The sequence below is a fragment of the Plutella xylostella genome, chromosome 29, assembly GCF_932276165.1.
Source record: "Plutella xylostella chromosome 29, ilPluXylo3.1, whole genome shotgun sequence".
Lineage (NCBI taxonomy): Eukaryota > Metazoa > Arthropoda > Insecta > Lepidoptera > Plutellidae > Plutella > Plutella xylostella.
The window spans coordinates 4,860,703-4,883,415 of record NC_064009.1 but is presented as its reverse complement, the minus strand read 5'-3'; the positions used below and the strand labels follow the sequence as shown (position 1 = coordinate 4,883,415).

The 22,713-nt window shown below is 36.4% G+C and overlaps 5 protein-coding genes across 5 annotated transcripts; 2 read left to right on the top strand and 3 right to left on the bottom strand.

Moving 5' to 3' along the window:
- Positions 1 to 913: 913 nt before the first annotated feature.
- LOC105386456 (cytochrome c1) lies at positions 914 to 7,888 on the top strand. Its single transcript, XM_048631814.1, has 4 exons — positions 914 to 1,486; positions 1,957 to 2,175; positions 6,643 to 6,880; positions 7,216 to 7,888. The coding sequence occupies exons 1-4, from the start codon at positions 1,408 to 1,410 to the stop codon at positions 7,361 to 7,363; spliced, it is 684 nt and encodes a 227-aa protein (XP_048487771.1). The 5' UTR covers positions 914 to 1,407; the 3' UTR covers positions 7,364 to 7,888.
- A 930-nt stretch (positions 7,889 to 8,818) lies between these two features.
- Positions 8,819 to 10,916, bottom strand: LOC105386441 (RNA exonuclease 5). Its single transcript, XM_011557000.3, has 2 exons — positions 10,651 to 10,916; positions 8,819 to 10,508 (listed from the first exon to the last, which is right to left on the bottom strand). The coding sequence occupies exons 1-2, from the start codon at positions 10,691 to 10,693 to the stop codon at positions 8,836 to 8,838; spliced, it is 1,716 nt and encodes a 571-aa protein (XP_011555302.2). The 5' UTR covers positions 10,694 to 10,916; the 3' UTR covers positions 8,819 to 8,835.
- An 856-nt stretch (positions 10,917 to 11,772) lies between these two features.
- Positions 11,773 to 15,275, bottom strand: LOC105386440 (acyl-protein thioesterase 1). Its single transcript, XM_011556998.3, has 5 exons — positions 15,087 to 15,275; positions 14,962 to 14,993; positions 14,642 to 14,855; positions 14,325 to 14,498; positions 11,773 to 12,172 (listed from the first exon to the last, which is right to left on the bottom strand). The coding sequence occupies exons 1-5, from the start codon at positions 15,249 to 15,251 to the stop codon at positions 11,981 to 11,983; spliced, it is 777 nt and encodes a 258-aa protein (XP_011555300.3). The 5' UTR covers positions 15,252 to 15,275; the 3' UTR covers positions 11,773 to 11,980.
- Positions 15,276 to 15,404: 129 nt separating this feature from the next.
- Positions 15,405 to 16,852, top strand: LOC105386439. The gene is made up of 2 exons (XM_011556997.3): positions 15,405 to 15,560; positions 16,101 to 16,852. The coding sequence occupies exon 2, from the start codon at positions 16,109 to 16,111 to the stop codon at positions 16,763 to 16,765; it is 657 nt and encodes a 218-aa protein (XP_011555299.2). The 5' UTR covers positions 15,405 to 15,560; positions 16,101 to 16,108; the 3' UTR covers positions 16,766 to 16,852.
- A 2,060-nt stretch (positions 16,853 to 18,912) lies between these two features.
- On the bottom strand, positions 18,913 to 22,695 carry LOC105386438 (UBA-like domain-containing protein 1). The gene is made up of 4 exons (XM_038118893.2): positions 22,465 to 22,695; positions 21,052 to 21,129; positions 20,433 to 20,663; positions 18,913 to 20,233 (listed from the first exon to the last, which is right to left on the bottom strand). The coding sequence occupies exons 1-4, from the start codon at positions 22,573 to 22,575 to the stop codon at positions 20,207 to 20,209; spliced, it is 447 nt and encodes a 148-aa protein (XP_037974821.1). The 5' UTR covers positions 22,576 to 22,695; the 3' UTR covers positions 18,913 to 20,206.
- Between the last annotated feature and the right edge of the window lie 18 nt (positions 22,696 to 22,713).

The following is a 22,713-nucleotide window of genomic DNA, read 5'->3' as shown; positions in this document are numbered from 1 at the left end:
TATTATGGTTGCTGTTTGCATTGCGTGAGAAATATCTTCTACACGATAACAGCACAACTCGCAAAGAAGAAATGGAACATTATAACTATGTTATTATACGTTTAGTAGGTATTTAACGGGTCCCCAGTTTAAAAATGAGTAAAATTTATTTAGTAGTAAGATAATTATTTGTTCATACTGTTAAGATAATTGATTACATATTTATAAGTAAGTAACTACTTAGTAATAAAATTGTTGCTTATTTATAATTTAATTGTAGAAAACAACAAGAGATGTAAATTGTGAAATTTAGTAACATGTTGGTTCTCATTGTTGTAATTCTACAATTTTTGAATTTGTTTACTTTTGTTCATAATTATTCTGCATACAGACTAATAATATTTACTTGTTTAGTGAAATAAAGTTCTTTTTCTTATATATTATGTTTTTATTTTATTTCCTGTTCATATTGATAAAGATAGTCTAAAATAACCTATCTATAATGATTAACAAAGTAAAACATAAAAATAAATTTTAAAAGTCACACCTCCCAGAGATTTGAACTCTGAACCTCCATATTGAAAGCCGAATACCTTAACGATTACACCACACCGTCAAGTAGTTAAACTGGTGAAAAATGCAATCACTTCTTATCACACTGAGCTGGCTTGCAATAGTTAAAAGTGAACAACACAGGTTTTAACATTCTGGCATGAACTTTATGAAGCTAGTTCCAATATTTGATTTAAGATGGCGCTTAAATTAATAAAAGTCGATATTTAGCGCCATATTTTAACACACATACAGAAGTCTTAGTAACGAAACAAGGTGTATGTAGTTCAAGGTTATTTTACATAGGTGGCGCCTATGTGGGAGGGTTGTAGTTATAGCTATATAGGGGATCAGGATTAATTGCACTTGACTGTACCGTAAGGACGGAAGTTAAAGAGGAACTCCAGAAATCTAACATTAACCTTGGCCTTGCCTATCTTGCTCCTACATCACTTACTTCACGTGGTAAATGCTGTTCAAAAGTTACAATTAAATGTTAACTATGGAGTTTACTAAAAGTACCTAGACAAGTTAATTATCAAAATAAATGTTCCTAGCAAAACAAAAGAATTTCTATGACGTCAAATATTTTTTTGAATAACAATGCGTTCTTGCATACCTTGCCCAAGTAAAGCGCTCGCTTAGCAAATAGTTTAAAAATAGCTACACAAGTTTTTGCACGGTAATGTACGTATAAAGGAATTTAGTCAGTACCGTTAATTGGAAAAACGCGATGGGGGTGCGAGGTCAGCTGAGTGGGTTTCCCTCCTCCCATAATAGGCACGATACGATCTGAGGGCTCCGGCTCAGTCGGCGGCGTGCGGGGCTCCAGGGCGCACTGGCTGGCCGCTCGCCGCCGCTCCATGCCGCCGAGCCATGGGCTGCACGAGCAGCGCGCCCTCCACCCTCGCGCCCACCGCGCCCGCCTCGCCCGCGTCGCACGTCCACGCCACAGGTATCCGCCATGCTAATAAACGCATCTATTTCCAACGACACCAACTTTTCTTCAACGCCGCCGCCGCTCTTTTCTTTACTTAAGTTTCGTTTATAAATAGCTGTTCCGTGTTAACTTTTTTGGTGACCGGCTATAAAGATTGTGCCGTCCTGTTATACCCGTAATTGTTATAAAGCTAACGATGTTTAATTTAGCCCTTTACAGCCGGTTTTATTGCGCGAATCATACATTGTGCTCGAACTAACATTTCGCGTGTTAAATGCTTGGAGGTCAATCTTGACTGCGTTACTAATTCCATCCTTGAAATAAAAATACCTTAAGAAATCACCTTTAGGAATTAACATTTTTAGCAACTTAATTCACTTACTTAAATGAATAGTTTTATTTTAAACGTGATTAATTACTGTGGCTTGCCGAGTTTAGATTTTATAGGTCCCCACCTTCAACGACTTACTAATTTCTGTTTCTAGTGCAAACGGAGTTAATGGATATCTCTGAAGATAGGATGCAATTGGCAGAGATGAAGGACGAGTCTGTTTCAACGGAGCTTCCAGTCTGTGATACGGTGGAGGAGGCCGTGTTGTCGGCGGCCGCGGGCGGGGTGGTGGTGGCGGTGAGCGCGGCCGCCATTGCTGAAGCCGCAGATATGCCCAGCCCAGGCCCAGAGCCTGACACACTTCCACCAATAGGTAAAGGTTTCGAAGAACTCCTCAATGCACTTTAATGTCTACCTCACTGTGTTGTAATGTTTGTTTCTGTGTTTGTCTTTATTGCACCTTTTTTAAATAAACAAATGAGTATATTATTTCTAGGTTCTCCTGCACATTTTAAGACCAATACCCAAAGATTTTGTAAGGTACGCATTTTTTACCGGCCTTATTTATAGATATGGCATAGGTACAATGGCTTTTAGTTTTCTTTGATTGCTTTGAATATGCTGCACATCCACAAAAAGTTGCAGCCGACGTCAAGTTAGGGTTCGTAAAGCTAAGCGTGGAAGGTGCCTTTCTGATGATATCCATTTATATTCTCCTGTTAAACGTTGACCTTTAAACGGTCAAGCAGTCCACCTGTGGCGCTGTCGCTATCGATCTATTCCTTGCATTGTTCGTCTCTCAGATCAAGTCCGATAAGTAAACTACAAAATACCGTCTTTGCTATAAATAGAAGCTAACGATTTTCACCGGCAATAAAAAACACCGAGCCTATAAGAGGTAGTATCAAATTTTAATAGGGTAGGTAGGTAGGTTATATACTTTGGTCGACCCGAAGCCATAAATTTGGTGTTGAATTTGACCGTTAGGCGGAGCTTCAATTTAGATATTTCAATAGGTAGGTGCCATAATATATCTATGTTATGTAGGTACCTAATGAAAAACAAAAAACAAATGCCACTTTTGGAACTAACAAATGACAATGGGCGTTTTGGGACCTATGTCCAATAAAGATGAGACATACATCGTTGGATAGCTCTTTTCTAGTGAGCAAAAAAGTATTATGACGACAAATCCGTATAAGTTGTCCATTTTGAAATATATTCGTCGGAAGGAAGTATTTTTCTATGGCATTGCACTCTCTATCCTGATGACAGTTAGGGCGTAATACACGTAAACACGTATTATTGAAATTGGAGAAATTGCTTTCAACTGGTTTTATTTACTGAGATAATAAACAAATATAATATTATATGAATTATGATCATTTTGTTATAAAAATTAAAAATGAATGTGAAAAACTAACAAAAACATTAAAATTACAGAAATAAAATATAAAAACTTTCAAGGTACGATTATTCTAATTGGACAGTAAATCAAGACAAGTGCTTCCGTTATTCATATTCTGCAAAAAAATACCTTTTCAACGACGTATCACTCATTTCTATTGGTGCTGGTCCCAGCTTCCATATATTTGTGCCCATCATCATTTGGTGTTGAATTTGACCGTTAGGCGCAGATTCAATTTAGATATTTCAATAGGTAGGTGCCATAATATATCTATGTTATGTAGGTACCTAATAGTCCAGTCAAGGAATGAGGTGTAGAGTGCGTGAGCAGGTAACTCAGCGATTCCTTCAGAAACTTGTTCAGGGGGCTTAGGTTGTTAACATACCAAAAGTCCTGACTCCTAGGTGATGAGCGGGGGGGAGGAGGGGGGGATAAAGATACGAATTTTTGGTTTTTTGCTTATATCTCAAAAACGGTGCATCGGAGACAAATATTACAAGCTACTAAAATGGAGGTCTTAAAATTATCTAAAACTTTTATATCATATGTTTTTTTCTAATTACTAACCGTTTTCGAGCTATTACCCTCGGAAAAAAATGAAATTTACAAGAAAAAGTATTCATGTCAAAAAATTCGTAAACATTGCATCATATTGTCTTAACCAATTCATAAACGAAAAAAATGAAGAGGAAAGAAGTTGTAGATTTTTTTATTCTCTTTTAGAATATATTACATATGCTGGTCAATGTCCAACCCGCCTAAAGTTAGAGCTATTTTAAACTTGCATTTTGGTAAAGTCACTGACATAGCTCACCGAATTAGTAAGGTTAAGTGTGAGTAAAATAGCTGTACCTTTAGGTGGGTTGGACATTAACCAGCATATGTATACAGGGTGTCCCAAAAGTCAACGTCATCCCTTAAAGGGCTGATAGGTCAGCTCATGAGAGGCCAGAATATCACAATATGACCCTAGTAAAAACTCGATAATTTTCGAGATATTGACACTTTTATAAATTTGCTGAAAATCGACACCTTGGATCAGTTTTTTGCGTGCCGCCGGTACAAAAATCCATATTGTTAGAATTTGTTTAGTGTTGCATCACCCTGTATAACCCTGCTATTGATCGCAGTAAAAAAAAATATCGAGTAATGCTGTATGTTTAAAAAAAACACGGTTTTCAAAGTCATAAAAGGTAATCGTATTTTTTTATAAACAACTTTGACTCTACATACTGTAAAAAAAATATACCACGCAAACCTGGCACCTTATTTGAAAAGATTGCTCATTTAATGCAGTTTCCAAAATGGTATGAAACGTTGCTATTGTTTCAATTAACAAAAAAGTTATTGCTATTTTAGTACAAAACGACCTCGATGTAAAATTATTTTGAAGGAAATTTATCTGACTGAATTTATTAAGGGTAAGTCATGTTGGAATGAGTAAAAGTAAAATAGGTGGTGGGGTCAGCCGTGGCAACGCTGACGACGCAAAAATAGCTAAGAAAAAACTTACAAAACTGTTATAAAACATATTTTGCGTTTTTTACACCTTATTTAAAAAAAACAAACATTTATTGACTTTTATTTTTATTTCTCAAAATTATAACACCACATTATTATATTAAGTACATAATCAGAAAAAATAATACTCATTAATGGTCATAATCATAATTTTGAGAGTTTGGTTTTGTTTAACAATAACTTTAAAATAAATAACAAGTAATTAGAGGTAATGTTAGTGACAAACTGATCTGTCCCTTTTTTGGATACTGTGGGTGTACAATGTACATGTGTAAGCGTTTTACTTGTATAATATCACACATTAGTACTACTCAGGAATGTACGTTACCATGCGCTACATTTATGGGGAATGTGGAGTTGCTATAGTCCACTTTTTTCGAGAAAGATACTCAAAATGCGTTTTTTTTATTCTGTGACAACGTTGTATCTTTTCCTACTCCCGGCCACACCACCTATTTTACATTTACTCATTCCAACATGACTTACCCTTAATAAATTCAGTCAGATAAATTTCCTTCAAAATAATTTTACATCGAGGTCGTTTTGTACTAAAATAGCAATAACTTTTTTGTTAATTGTAACAATAGCAACGTATACCATTTTGGAAACTGCATTAAATGAGCAATCTTTTCAAATAAGGTGCCAGGTTTGCGTGGTATATTTTTTTTACAGTATGTAGAGTCAAAGTTGTTTATAAAAAAATACGATTACCTTTTATGACTTTGAAAACCGTGTTTTTTTTAAACATACAGCATTACTCGATATTTTTTTTGACTGCGATCAATAGCAGGGTTATACAGGGTGATGCAACACCAAACAAATTCTAACAATATGGATTTTTGTACCGGCGGCACGCAAAAAACTGATCCAAGGTGTCGATTTTCAGCAAATTTATAAAAGTGTCAATATCTCGAAAATTATCGAGTTTTTACTAAGGTCATATTGTGATATTCTGGCCTCTCATGAGCTGACTTATATATGACGTTGACTTTTGGGACACCCTGTATATATTCTAAAAGGGAATTTAAAAATCTACAACTTCTTTTCTATTCATTTTTTTCATTTATCAATAGGTTTAGACAATATGATGCAATGTTTATGAATGTTTTGACATGAATACATTTTTCTTGTAAATTTCAACTTTTTCCGAGGGTAATAGCTCGAAAACGGTTAGGAATTAGAAAAAAACATATGATATAAAAGTTTTAGATAATTTTAAGAACTTAATTTCATTACTTGAAAATATTTCTCTCCGATGCACCGTTTTCGAGATATAAGCTAAAAACCAAAAATTCGTACCTTTATCCCCCCCCTCCTCCCCCCCGCTCATCACCTAGGAGTCAGGACTTTTGGTATGTTAACAACCTAAGCCCCCTGAACAAGTTTCTGAAGGAATCGCTGAGTTACCTGCTCACGCACTCTACACCTAATTTTGAGTCATTTATTGACTGGACTATAATGAAATTATGAGGTAAGTATTTATGAGGTAGAAAATAGCAGCACCATAGCTAATATTATTACCATTATTATTATTTCCCGGGGAAAGCAGAGCTATGATGGCGTCATTTAAAGATATATTACCGGCCAATCTGTTTGTCTGTTACTCACAATGTTTAATACAGCATGTTCTTTAATTAGCTGCCCACGGCCCGCATCGCACGAAGCTACCTTCGCAATGTCCGCACATATTATTTCACTGTCGTAAATTAATATAAAATGGCATTATGTCTTCAACACGATACTGACTAAGGTGAGTACCGGCCTATACTTTGATATAGTACAATCAAATACATGAAAACCATCCGCATCAAAGAATGTAGATTAAAAAACTCAATTGCCTGGATCGAGGTACTTTTCTAGGTAATCTAAGTAGGAAAATGATAACATTAAGCATACTTCCTAACATTTCAGAAGTACACAATGTAGAAGTACCTGAAGCTACAGCGGAAAGCCCCACAGCTGAAGACAAGCCGGCATCAGAGTCAGACGAAAAGTTAACAAGGCTGGAAGAAGTAGTTGAGAAAGTAGTAGAGTTGCATGTGGCGGGAGAGCTTGAAGCTACCAGCGCCGAGGCGACGACTGAAGAGGCAGAGGCTCAGGGTGCTCCGAGTGAATCTCAGCCCGAGGAGGCCGAGCAGGAAAGTGACGAGTACGTATTTGTTTAGTTATAGAAATCTGATATTAAGCGATCATGATCACGGGTAATTATTTGATCACTTAATATTGAAGGATACTCCATTGCTCACGCTCTACAAGCCGAGAATCCATAACTTTATCAGAACGAGCTATCTCTTTTTGCATATAAAACTCTCGTTAGACATCACGTGTACCTACCTACTTATTAATTAAAAGAATTGTCAAAAAGCGCTATTTCCCAAACCTCACCAAATACATAAACCTCATAAATCACGTGATTAATGGACGGCCCCTACCAGTACCACCATAGTACCACTCATCATCATAAACCAAATGCTATCTTTCCAGTGAGGCTGAAGAGGAGCCGGCGAGCCCGAGCCAGTCGGCCAGCAGCCGCGCCACGCGCTGGGAGGCGCTGGCCGATATCGCCGCGGAGCTGCCGCCCTCGCTCACCGTCGACCCGCTCACCGGGCAGATCTACGCACTCTCCAAATAATGACGAGCTACCGGACTCCTTTCTCATGTTTTTTATTGTCTATGGGTGGGAATGGTAGTACCTGAGGGTAGAACGTTGGAGTGTGACCGCCACAACGCCATGGCATTCAGATAATTTTCAGATGCTTTTCTGTTTTTTTATTGTCTATGGATGGAATGAACGTTGGAGTGTAAACTCCATGGCGTGAAGACTTCTTTAAGATGTTTTTAATTGTGGATGGGAATGGTTGAAGTTAGTTAAACGTTGGAGTGTGTGCCTGGCATAAAACACGTATAAATTTGTATGATAAAAATGCCCCAATCTTCAAAGTACATAACTGAGTAGCTTTGAAAAACATGGTAGAGAAGACAAATGATGAGATGCTTGGAGAAAACACCTACATATTAAATTAGTGTTTTTGAATGAAAGTTGACAGTATTATAAACAATTTTATAAAATACCTAGTTATCTCTTTCAATTTCAATTGTTATTGTAATTAATTAGAAATAATTTATTCTAATAAATCTAAATGTACTGTTTACTTATTTTCCCGAATTTTATGGTTTGATAGTCCTATTAAAATTGTCTAGTCGATTACTCTAACTAACGTCTAGGGTTCTACCTTTTTTGGCATAAGATTGTTTTGCCTAATCTCGTATTGCATAGTAACGTTTGGTCAAAGTCTCGTTACGCCGAAAATCGTATGGCATAAATCTCGTTTAGTAAAAAGTTATTTCGCATAACATTGTTTAGCCTAATAATCGTATGGCCAAATCTTGAATAGCCTAATAATACTATGGCATAGGTTTATACAAAGTAATAATATTCGTTTGGCTTTAACTTTGACGGAGCGTCTCCCTACATAGCGCAAACTGGTGCCTTGTATTGTTTCCGCTGTTTGGAAAACGCTCCGCTCCGCTTCGCTGCGCTCCGCTTTGGTTGATGAAAATGTGCACCTAACACGCTCCTCCTCGCTTTGCTCGTCGTCGCACCTATTTTTAGGTTTCGATCTCATGGGGTTTGTAATAATTATATTGGTCGTTAACTTTCGATTTTTTGATCATACAATATCGTGATTTTCGGGATGTAGGAGAAAAATACCACAATTTGTACATTTACTACATACTTAATATATTATTTATTTTAGATAAAATTAGGAGAAACAAGATTATACATAGGTATAGACGAACATAAATTTGAGCAAACGAAACTTAGGTGTTTAAAGATTGTGTCTAAAGAGTTTTAGACGAAACGAGCCTTATGCTACATAAGTCTTGGCAAAGTGATGGTTCGGCCAAAAAAGTTTAGACCATACGAGTTATGCGAAATGAGTTTTGGTCAATAAAGATTATGCCAGATGAGCGGAACCCAACGTCTAGTCCTATCTACCTAGTACCTGTCAAAAAAATTTTGGACAGTTCTAAAATTTACTTGTCTTGGAAACTTATAAATTAATTTTAATGAAAGAAACAAAAATACTTACAGCATGCATGCTAGGACTTTATTTTCATCATAGCTAAACCATTACAACTAGTGGTTCCACCGAACAGGACAACAACAAGGGTTGACATGCGAACACTGTTCCAAACTGTTTCTATCCATTTATCTACCTTCTGTAGTTCAGCTGGTAAATTCTCTTCCTGTATTTCAAGTTTCAAATGGGCCATAGAAAAGTTATATTCCTTATTAGCTTTACACAGAGCATCTATCACATCTTCTCTTTCATCAAGAGTGGACAGTTTCACTTTCTTTATTTTAGGCTTCTTCAACTGAAGATACAGACTTTCCCTGGTCTTTGTTAAGTATGAGTGATATTCACCTGTAATATCATCACATCCAATGATTATTGAAGACTTTTTCTGTTCTATCATATGATTGAATATTGACAAGGCATAATCTGGGGTTTTTATCATTTTGGTGACATTCTCCTTGTACTTCTGTCTGTTGGTGTGCACAGCATCGCCAAATTCTAAAGTTTTACTTAACTTGAGTTGAACTAGTTTCAAAGCTGCGAGTGAGTCCTCAACAGAGTCATGCCCACCTCTTCCTGATTGAATATCCTCATGTAGCAATTCTTTAGATAAAGCCTTAAGCTTTGGTTTACGAGATCTTTCACCAGTAAAGTTGAAAATTAAACTTGTATCTATTACATATGGGTGCATCATTTTGAGAGCATGCAAATCCACATTTAAAGACTGCCCAATTAGGATAGCATCTGGTGGAAATAGAGCCCTTAAATCATTCTGGACATCTTCTAACCTTTTGCTAACATTAGTTAGCATGGCTTTGTTGATACCTGAGTATCTAGTTAAATAATCAGTTATGTTATTATAGGGCTTTACTAATGACTCATAGACAGTTTCATGTTTCTCATTGACTATTGATACACGGGTTAGTTCTGACCCGGCATTTGTCATACACATTTCACAATCCAAACCAAACATAGGAGAGTTGGCAGTGGCCGGCTGGTACACATCTTTAGTCATCACATAGTCTGCATATGCTTTCTTAAGCTTCCCTTTCAGTGGCAATGGGTAGCTCTCCTCGGCTAGCTGCCAAGCAGACATGATCAGTTGGGTTCTTGGAAACTGATCTTTTAATTCCCGTGTATCAACTACTTTTGCCTCTTCAATGGGAAATACTGCCCTCATCATTGAATTCAAATCTTTTCTAGCTTCAAGGGCTAGATTTAAACTTCCATACTTTAGAATTAGGTCTTCCTTCTCTGTCTCCGAAAGTGGAACCAGGGCCAACTCATCTACAAGAGATCCCTCATATGCCGATGGAGTTACCACTTCAACAAGATCACTGAATATCTTATCTGCACATGGGAATTCATTTTTGTACTTCTCCCAATGTTCAATAGACATACCTTCAAGCACGAGACATGTAGTTTGGGCAATGTTTGTGCATTTTTCAAGTACATACCAGCGAGGTGGCTGTGATAAGTTGAGATTCCCCAGTAAGGAATGCAGTAGTAAATGCTGAACATCAGTAAGCATAAGGGGTATCCTTTCAGGTTGAGGAGTAGTAACTGAAGCCAAGTTACCAGTGGTTCCTTTTAAACGGAACTTTGCATTATTTTTCCTCTGTTTCTTGGCTGCAATTTCATTACTTAGTTTTAAATGAACGTCGTCTTGGATCAAATCTGCACTTTTAGAAGAAGCTGCAATAAATAAATAAATATTATCTAGCTGAATAAAAAACATGGATGAAAAAAATAAACATAACCTCAAAATCATATAAGTATTGTAATCATAGATGGTTTTACAGATGAATAATCATAATAGAACAGTTGTAAATATTACCTTTGTCTGGCTCAGCAGTTATTCGACGTTTTTTGGGTGCCATTTCGGTAGCAAGAAAGCTTGCTCCCAATAATTTAAAACTTCAATAAAATTTCAAATTTATTTGTTGGTGCACCTAACAGTGTAAACTGGCAGAGTGGCTGAGGGCTTTAATTTTCTATATATTAACCTGTATCAAGTGAAATAATGCACTATTTTAAACATTTCGTTGAGAAAAGTGAAAAATGTGTGTGTTTGTGAATATTGTGATAATGATTTGAAAAAAAATCATTCATTGACACTTCTGCAACGTTGAACTATTGTTGCATATTGTTGGAAAGGTTGGAATATTGAATATTAGAAATAAAAGTTGCGTATTCCAATGGTGCAAAAACCCAGCAAAGGAGCAGTTATTATTCTGAGCTATGTCTGGTTCGACGCGACGACGTTAGCCCATATAAGCATAAGTAAAACTTTAGTAGGTAGGTTTTATGCGTTAGCCGTTCACAATATTTTTCTTAGCGGTGCAGGTGTCCTTTTCATGAAATACCTGCTTATCCTTCTCACCAACCACGAGCTAATAGCGGGGCTGTTATTATTCTGAGTCCACCACTGAACATCACCGACTCGTGTAAACCAATCAACATCCGGGTCCGCGTAAATACGAATCAATACGAATAGCCAAGCATAAAATGCCTATTTGGCCAATGGAAGTTTTGTCAAATACGAATAGGCCAAGTGGTAGCAGAATAAAGATTCATCCACATCAAAAACCGCGCTAAAAACCATAAAGTAATTGTAGGTATTCCGAAGCTTACCTATTTGGAATGCGCTCCGACCCCGGCAGATAAAGATATTTTCTGATAATCATTTAGTTAGGTAATCCTAACTAATATTATAAATGCGAAAGTAACTGTGTCTGTCTGTTACTCTTTAACGCCAAAACTACTGAACGGATTTGAATGAAATTTGGTATACATATGTTATAGACCCTGGGAAAGAACATAGGCTACTTTTTATCCCGGAATTCCCACGGGAAAACTCTTTAAGGCGAAGCGAAGCGCGCGGGAACAGCTAGTACATACTAAAGATGAAAAATATAAGTTCATGGACTACGAAGCTAATAATAAAACTACAGTTCCGTCTATATGAATGAGGAATTTATTCACATACAATATACTTAAATAAATAAAAAAAATAGAGAAATATAATTTACAAATGCATGTTGCTATTTGGTAAACGAAAATCAACTTTCAGGAAAGTTAACAACACTATTCTTGACGAAGATATATTTTAATCTTTTTTTCGAATTACAGGATGAAATGTAAGGTTCCGCTACTAAGTTTATGATTCACTTGACGGCCGGCAGGGTTCGCTCTATGAAGGCTCTCATTTCCTTGAGTTCCGCGTCGGAGGAGCTGTGGGTGAGGCCCTGGTAGGTGTGGAACTCGATGTTCTTCATGAAGGTCTTAAGGAAGGAGGCCGTCATCTGCCCCCACTTGTAGGGTACCACGGGGTCGCAGTCGCCGTGGGCTTGGAACAACTGGAATGAATTATAATGTAAAACATAGTTGCAGGTTAAAGGCTTCTAGGCTAGGCAGAGAGCGTACTTAGCGCGCGTCAGAGCGTTATCCTGAGGTGCGCTATGACGAAGTATTGTAGTACTATGACTATGGTAGTATACAGTCAAACAACGTCAGCGCTAGCAATACCTATGCAGTCATTACGCGTCTTCGTGTTAGCACTATGACGCGCGCTGTACACGTTCTATTTAGGGAAGCCTTTTATTTTTACGTATTTAAATTGTGTGGATGGCGTCATTATCACAGCTGACACGATTTGAAGAAAAATACATAATAAGCTGTTAGCAGATGCCACTACCGCTGGATAAATTCATTGAAATAGGGCATTTTTACTATTTATTATAATTAATACGAACTACTACCTCTGAGAAAGGGGTAGTTGAAGGTGATCGCCGTAACTCTACGATCTCATAGGTACTGTGTTCAATTTTGTAGCTGAATGAATTCCGACTAACCAAAGACATTAGATTTTGATGTATGCTATGCGATTGACGACAAAGTTTCATTGGGAAATTCCACTAATCAAGTCAAGTGGTCGGAAAAATTCTATCACGCGGGCGGGGTGGGATTGAAGTCTATTTATTTATTTATTATTATAGATACACCAACAGCATACATATTATTACAGTTATTAAAAAATATTTTTTAAGGTCTTACGTCTATGTTGTAAGATTGTTAAAGTTTATGTTGTATGTATCAGATACAGGCTAAGAAGACCAAATTTGGAACATCGGTAAAGAAGTGGTGGGCTAAACTAGGAAACAGAGCCCTGGAGAAGAACTGTGGAGGTCATAATTATAATTATGCTCCTCGTGGAGTTAGGTGAATAATCATCATACCTAACTAGCTACTAGTAATTAATTTGCACGTTATAAAATCAACATAGACGTAGGATAGGTCATTCCATTATTCAGATAACAATATGCAAATTTACATGCAATCCTTGACATGTTAATTTAATTTAGTTAGTTTAACTTTAGTCTGTCATCCTGATTTACGATTCATTAAATGCATTGATAACATGGAAATATATGCCCTTGCCCTTCCTGCCACTGTTATTTTAATTCCAAAATAACCTAAATTGCATTCTCAAATACCATACCAATATCTAAAAAAGAGGCCAAGTTAAATTGATCCACTTATTTTGTTATAGCAATGAATAGGGACATCATTATAATATAACTATCACTACTTTAATTAAAGCAAATTTCCTTTTCATGTCTGTTTGTATCTAGGTATGTATGCTAATATCTTTAAATATAACGGGTAGAGTGGTTTTAGAGGAATGTTTATTTGTACTTTTATCCTGAATTTCTCACAGAAAGCTTTATAGCGTGAAACAAAGTTAGCGGGAAAGCGGTTTTATGGCAAGAATTTTAGATATATATTTTATGTTTTAACAGGATCAACTACTATTATCATATAAGTACATTTTTTTAAGTGATGGCAGTTTTAGTATAATAGTAAGTATAAATAGTAAGTATGAATATAAATAAAGTTCTTGGCACAAATAACATAAATCCATATATAATTTAAATAATGTTTCTGGATTAGAGTGTTATTGTAAAATGTGTGGTTATGTGTCTTTCTTTGCTTACAAGAAGAGGAAGCTACTAACTTCTGGTTGAATTTAGAGATGTGCCTTGGGCGGTACCTCACCAGTGTGACAGATTAGTACTAACATATTTGGTGGGCTCAAATTATACAAGAGGTATCCAGTAAGAGTGTTATAATCCATCTGTGGTGGGTACTGTAGTTTTGCAATTGGTGGAATGATTTTAATATGCATTCTATTCTATTCTATTCTTGTAGGGGGTGGAGTTCCTGTATGTGGCTCTCTCTCGAGTGGAACCTTTGTACATATCCCCTTTTCAATATGCATTTTTAGAGAAGTATTTTTATTTCTAGAGCAGTAGTAGGTATCTCAGCTCTATTTAAAACATTAGGTACCTACTGTTGAGAAATTTATGCTGTGAATTTCAGGTGTTTTATGATTAGTACTATTTAACCTGGCTACAGGGTTGGTTATGAGTTGATGTTACAAGTATTTTAACCCTTTGATATGTAAGGAAATCAATGCAAATCATAAAATGTTCAACTGTCTATACTCACAGGTAGGTCTAGTGGCACCTTCACAGCGTCAGGGAAGTGTGCGTGCCGGGGCAGCCAGCAGGACAGAGACATGATGCCTGCAATTGGCTGTGTGAAGGTGAGCCCAGCGTGGAGGGCGAGAGCACCGCCTTGCGAGAACCCTCCCAGCAATATCCTGTTAGCTGGGATGCCAGCCTGTAATGCAGAGAACGTTATATCAATATTTTTGTATTTAATATAATAATCTTTATACTACATTTATCTTGGTAGATAATTTTTTTTTTTAAATGAATTTTTATTTTTTATGTTATACAAATAAATAGTTTATTTTCACTTACTTTGATCTCATCATTAATCAAATTGTGAATAAGAGCAGTTGCTCTGACTATTCCTTCTTCATCCTCCGGCGCAGTGGCATCTAGTGTCCTCAAATCAAACCAGGATGGCATGCGGAAACCAGCATTCAGAGTCACAGGAATGGTAGCAGCAGTAGGGCATATGACCTTTACGTGTGGGCCTCTGATAGCGGCGATTGTGCTTGCCCATCCATGCCTAAAACATAATATTCGGTCACAATTATTGTTTAGTTCAGGATACCAAAATTAACGAAGTATAACATAATAAAATTAGATAATAAATAAATCAAAGAAATACGAACCCCGTATCACCCAGACCATGTAAAAATATAAGCTGAAAAACAAAGTTACGATAAGTAAAATAGCTGTAATCTAATAAATCATAGGTCAACACAGGCTTCACTTCAAATATTTAAAAATAACTCACTGAAGAGGTATGTTTTGCTGTAGCAGCAATGATAACAGGATTTGGTTCCATTTTACGTGTGAATAATGAGTACGACCGAGATTTTGAGCCAAAAATCGATAAATATTGCGGCAAACTTGCGAAAGCTATGAAGCTGCTGCTACGAATCCGGAATACGACCTCCATTCGGCTAGCGAAGCGAAACAAAACGAAAATTAAACACAGAGCAAAAAAATATATTATTGACAGTTGTCACTTTACCAGTTAGCACGGGTTTATAAAGTTTAGTAGACAGTGCGCGGACGAGTGCATGAAGAGAAATCCCATTCGCAATGGCAACACTGAAATTAAAAATGAAATGTAATTTCGCTTGAGTTGTGTGTTGTGTATATTTTGTGTTTTGGTTGGAATTTTCTGGCAAATCCTCATCAAGCTGGACTGTGCTATGATTGTTAATGATCTGAACCAATTGATATATCAACACCTGAGATCTAGGTAAGTAAAGAATCATGATTTACCATATTTTGCAGAACAAAATTTCATCATTCATGATGGTGTGCTAGCAGTTTGCATTTGCGTTGTTCCCTTTTCAGCTGTCTGCAAGAGATGACCTATGCCTAGCTGGTTTTTATAGAGAACACTGCTTTGCAAAGGAATATATCAATATGCAAAACCTATAGCCTAAACCATGAATAATCAAATTGAATATCATCTTGCATGGTATTAACATTTTGAAAATGAGTCATATGATGAATACATTCAATATTACACTTATATTGATTGCACATTTAATATTATCTTAAGTTAGTTATCTTTCCCCAATTCAAACAAATAAAAAATGAGTGTTGCAATCATTTGCAAAGTTACTATGTCTTTCTGTTTACCAACAAAGCAATTCACAAATATAGGTATTGATACAAGGAAGCTATAGAGGTCTATATAATGTAATGTAATAGTATGTTGCAGATAGTATAATATGACAACATGAACAATAATGGTGTAGAACTAAATAACCTGTTTTTATTATCATTTCAGTTGCAAAAATGACCAAGGAAGAGAATTTGTTGCCCGTTGAAATGGGGAAGCTCGAGATAGAGCCCGTCAAAGTGAACATATCAAAGAGTGTTGAAAACCCATTTATCATATCTCAAGAGAAAAGGAAGGTTTTCACACAGAAAATGTTGCGCTATTCAAAATGCACATGTGTCACACAGAAAAGGGATATAACAATACCAATTTATAAGAGGAAAAATAACAGGCTTCTGAAAGAGCCCACACTGAAACTGCTGCAGGTTTGCAATGACAACATGTCTGTAGCCAACTTAACTACAGTGAGAAACAGATGTATTCAGTCAGCAAATAGAGGTTTATTGGAATGTGTGAATCTCCAGAGAGTGGATAATCAAAACTTAAGTTTGCATTCTCTCGTTGATAATTGCAATCAGTTGAGGATATCTCCTGAAAGCAGTATGCAGAACATTGTGCCAACAGAAGTGATGAGTGAGACACGATGGTGGAAGGCAGCACCACAAGTTCAAAACAAAGAGGCTGGCACGGACAAGCGGCCGGGCCCTTCCTGCTCTCAAGAAGCTCTCAACCCGCCCTGTGATGTTACAATTGATGAATTAGCAAGTTACTTTGAAACTTTGGTACACATACCCAAGAAAATGTCTTCTATGGCAGAAATGATGTACATATAAATTAATTATAAATCAAATTTTAAATGTGTAGTTGTAAGTAAATAATTGATTGATGTCTAAAATTCAATAAATAAAATGGTAATTATATGATTGGATTTTCTCAAGTCATGTCCTACTTACTACTTTCTAGGGCATGCAATACCGCAATACCGGTATTGCGTAATACCGGGATCCCGGACAAAATCAACCCTTTTTCAATACCGGTATTGAAAGTTAATACCGGTATTGAAGTAATACCGGAATCAAACATTTTTTAGGCTATAAATCAAGCGATTAAGATATAGTTAGCCTTGTGCTCCTATGTACTATGAAAGTGCACTTGTTTTCAACCGTTACATGCGGTTTTGGCTTTTGGAAACCTATTAGTTGTCCATGCGTTCTAAATTTTTAACTCTAAGACTCAATTCTCGTAAAAAATATTATAAAATACAGAATTTGATTGCTTTTTCTTGTTGTATTTAGCCCTATACGACCTTTAAACAAAATATAATATGCCATTTATAATAAGGAAGTCTAATACCGGTATTAATACCGGGATCCCGGTATTGAGTTCTAATACCGGAACTCAAAACCGGTATTGAAAATATTACCGGTATTGCATGCCCTACTACTTTCACAAAATACAAAACATTAGAAGGTATAATTAATAGGTAGTTTTCAAGGTATGGAAATTTCTACATACCTATTTAGTCCGTATTTTAGACAATGAAAAAAAAAAGACAACTATATTTTTTCGCTTTTGAATTAAACCATTCTACACTTTAGAAGGTGTGACATCAAGGATGGACCCCTCAAGGTAATTTGCCATATATTATGGTAAGCTGCATTGCTAACAGGCTTTAACCGAGTATACAACTCTAGTAATGTAGTCTTATCAACATTCACCTAAAATTATATTTACTTATATAAAAGACTTAACATCATACCGCTAGATGGCGCTATGTAGCATAATACTCGTAAAATACCATGTCTCACTTTTGCAGCTACCTATTTTAGCGAGTTCTTGCTGATGGATTTGTGTACCTGCCATGAGGCTGTTTAACTGTGCTTGCTCAGCTCCCGGCAGTAACCAAAGACTACAATATTATAATGCAGTAGGTATCGCGTAGGCAAAAAATATGCATTGATAAGTACCTAATAATAACTCTTGGTATCAAATTCAGTCCGGCCACAAAATCAAGCAAGCCTTCCAACACACCCATGGTAGGTATAATAATATACTCTGAACAGCGAAAGACGACCGAATGGCGTAGTGGTTAGTGACCCTGACTACTGAGCCGATGGTCCCGGGTTCGATTCCCGGCTGGGGCAGATATTTGTTTAAATACAGATATTTGGTCTTGGATGTGCCCGTAAAATGGCAATAGGCCCGCCCCCTATTTCATTGGGACTAACATAACGCTCTGGCGAAAAGTGGGTGCAGCAATGCACCTCTGCCTACCCCGCAAGGGAGTACATTAGTACAAGGCGTGAGTGTGTATGATGTATGATGAACAGCGAAAAAAAAAGTTTTCCAATGCCACATTCGCAAAGTGCAGATTCTTCTAGTTTAGATAAGTACTATAAGTAGGTAAAGTATGTTAAATGGACAGAGGCAGAAATAAACAGTTTATTTCTGATGGCTTTCGTATAGCTTTATCAGCTATACAATTATTAATAACTATATTACACACAACAAACTATTAGAGAGCTGATATATGTACACAGATACATTTAAAACCCAAAATTATATATACCTATCTGCCCCGGCCGGGAATCGAACCCTGACTGAGGGTTCCTCAGTATAGCAGTTAGGGTCACTAACCACTATACAAATAGGTGATTAAAGTTTTCTAAATTGGGAACCTACCTATCCTAACTATTATTATAAATGCGAAAACAAAACTACTGAACGGATTTGAATGAAATTTGGCATACAGGTACATATGGACTAGACCCTGAGAAAGAACATAGGCTACTTTTTATCCCGGAATTCCCACGGGAAAACTTTTTAAGGGGAAGCGAAGCGGGAACAGCTAGTATCCTATATTGTTGGAAAATCTTTAGTTGTTTTTGAAGAAGCGTACGAGAGACTCAAGTTCCAGGCCCGGAACAATCTTTCCCTGACAGGGTCATAGTCTCTAGAGCTAGAGACCAATAAAAATAGATTTATTTTATTATATTTTTTATTTATGCTGTACAAATTCATATAATAGTTGATGCGGTGTTATGAGAAAACCATTAATAATCTATTGAGTATGAAAATGTAAACGTTACAGGTACTCGTTTTCTTCTCAGAAATTCTTATTAATGCTAATTTAAGCAGCTGTTTTAGCAGCATATGTACTAAATAATGAATACAATAGACATCAACGTTTATATGATAGTTTGCGTCGTGAGAAACTAATCAACAGTTTTTCAAATAGGACATGGTCAAACAAAAAACGGGATTATTTTGTATTATAATCGTCTACACTATTGTAATGATTAACTTACATGGTCGCATCGCATACGAATACTATTAAAGAGAGGATGACATCCACATTACAATTACCCATTTAAACCTAGTTTATTCAAGATTGTTAACATTAAAACCTTTATGAATGGAAGCTGGAAAACATCAATTTTGTCTCCCTCTTACATGAAATATAAAGAGAGCAAGACATTAACATTTACCTACCAAACATTTCCGAATATCTGTTACCAACAATATCTGAAATAATTAAACGCAAACTAGGGCAAATAATCTATAATAATCGTAATATAATAATTGTGTTACAAGCAATACACTGAAACGCCCGCGTCCTCTGTATTGCGCACAACACTAGAACATGCAATGTTGATTTGCCATTTCTAATTTCAAATACGCTCGTCGTTAGAGATAACTTCAAAAAATAATTTTATTACCACGATACATAATCACTTTATATTCTCTCTATTGTCTTTTATGCTAAATTTCGCTACACCTATTTACATTAATATCTTCTTATGATTTTTGATAATACCTTGAAGAACATGGCTCATTAACACTTATAAAATAATTAATAACAAGTGATTACAAACCGTTATATTATGTAAGTATACCTAAATAGGTAGGTACAAATTTGAATAGAAAGTTTGATGAAGTATCAGTATTAATTATACTCCTATTCGTCGGAAATATTACTGAAACTGTACATACACACTACACATGTAACTTGATTAATCTTAACTATAAAGTTCGTAAACGTAGCATTTTATGTTTCAATGAGTGAATAATGTCCTCTGAATTGTCTGTACATAAAATGATAATGATAACATAATATCTAACATGATTGACTACGACGCCTCCGCGCGTGCAGCAAGCGTTACTGCGGAGGCGATTCCTTAAACAAATATACAATTTTCGTCCACAATTCCACAGCTCACAATTCGCACCATTAGAAAAATAAATTATAGCTGCTCCTATCCTAACATTTCCATTTATCTCGGCATGTGTTGGCCGCAAAACTGAAACAGAAAAAAATACATTGCAATTTCATTCCTCTTGCTTTTCCAATATGGATGTGGGTACGTAAGTATACTTCTTGCAGTGTGTGTAGAAATGGAGACGTTTATACAACTTGACGAGACGTTTATACTCTTATCATGTTTACGTGTGGGAGCCCTATAATTCAATCAGCCAACCCATATCCGTGACACAACTGACCGTAGTGGACTGACTGCAGGCGGCATACTGCGTCGGGTAGCTGGCCTGCGCGCTGGGCGAGCCGGCGTAGTGCTGGGCGGGCGGCGGGTGCGTGGCGAGCGGCGACACGGGCGGCGGCGGCGCGGGCCCGGCGGCGGCGCCCGGGCTGCCCGTCGACAGCCGGGAGAACGCCGCCAGCGCGTCCGGGAAGTTGGGCGGCGTCGCCGGCGTGTTGCACGGCGTCATTAGTTGCTGGAATTGGTTGATGGTTGTGTTTTAGTCAGAGGTTAAAAGCGACTGCTGTGGATCAATCGAAAGGAATTGGTAAATGCCTTGATTGCTACATGATTGGGAGATCTCTGTCAATAATACACCAATTTATTTATTATAAGACCTTTTTTGCTAATCAATGCTATTGAAATTGTTATGTGTCTTGTAAGCAGCTGCACATTAGGTTTTTTAAATCAATTTAACCTAATAAGCAGACCTAAATGAACCTAACACTATTTTATCCTACCTTTATTGAATTGGGACTGTGCTGAAATTAAACTACATGACTGCTTGTTCTCTGGTAAGATAAATCCTGCTTGCTCATAATACATACAACTTGCAATATTATGTATACTCCTGTCATATTTACCTGACGATAATGTGGTGCTGCAATCCCATTTGCGCCGGCTGGTAGTGCCACTTCTTGGAAGAATATTGACAGGGCCGTCTGCAAATATATGGAAATGTAAGTAAGAATGAACTATTCAATAAATTAAAACTACCCCATTACTAATATTAGAGCCTAGAGGCTGTCCAGTTTAATAAAAGTTCAACAAAGGCTACACCCAAAAAATATAGACAGATATTTTACTGTTCATGTTTTTACCTTCCCATTTATCAATGCTAGGACTGGCTGTGAACTTCACATAGGCGAACAACCTGCCTAGGATAACATCAAGTAAATAACTTTTCAAAGTCAGTAAGTTTAATAAAGATAGATAAAATAGTTAATATCTCTTTCTTGATGAATTACTTCAATGTTCATTTATGTAAAATCTTATTGTCCACAAGATTTTGTCAATGACCCCCCAGTCTTGGTGGAGAGAGGCCCATGCAATGCTTAGTGGATTGTTCACCCAGAGTTAGGTATAATACTATGCAACATCTATCACTGGACAAACATTGCTTTTACTTATGAGCATTACAAAAATAATACGGATGACACAAATCTTCATTTGTAATTTTTGGGCAATTTTTATTTACTCAACATTCCGTGGCACACAACATACTTCGAAAATGAAGTGAAATATTTTTTTGTAGTGATATGTAGAGTGTTGAGACGATGTTGAAGGAGTAATAATTACCCCCCTGTGCTTTGACATGATATTTTAATGTAAATATGAAGTTTTAATATTGATACTGCTAAAATGACTGATTAAAACATTATCATATAGGCTGAAGTGATTGTACATACAGATAAAAATATCTAGGTCACCATCTGAAATTTCAAAGTAAGGTTATGTTTTGATAAATATTAGATCTGAGAAGTGTGATAAGGGCCATTTCAGTTGGATTCTACAACAATATTAGGTTGAAAAGAATCATGTTGAAATTATGTAACTCAATACTTATTTCAAAACTGTTACAAAGACAAATAGGTAATTAAATCTTGTGGTTATAAATAATTATGGTAGGTATGCCCCAGAATGTAAAATATAAACATGTGCATTAGTGTAAACATTAATTAAATCCAGTCGTTTTAACCTACACCTATGTATGTAATGCAATTCAACAATAATAGTGTTTGTGTACATTCAAGTAATTATTATTATTAGGTCGTTTGAAATATGATAAATAATGGGTTTGTTAGCATAAGTACGTAGATGATCATACTATCACACCTACACATTAAGCATTCAAAATCAAATAGACAATACGGCATGAATGATAGATATGTATAAGTATGTTACATATCAGCCAAGGCTATTACAAAACACACCGACCGTCGGAGTAGCAGCCATTTCATGATTACTGTTTGTTTACATGTACTAGGAAAATTTACCTCAAATTGCCAGTGTGCAGCTTGTAATAGTTGTTTAGCTTGTTCTCGTGCACATCCTGCCGCCAGAACGAATTGGTTTATCATAACTTGTTCCCGTAAAGCCGAATCCATTGTACTTTACTTTAAATTAAGTCTATTGAATTACGAAAGAAATATCAAGCAAAGGCACAACACAACTGAAAATAATACAAACGTCACAATCTTTGTCAATATAACCATAGAGAACGTCTATGATTAGACCAAAACAAA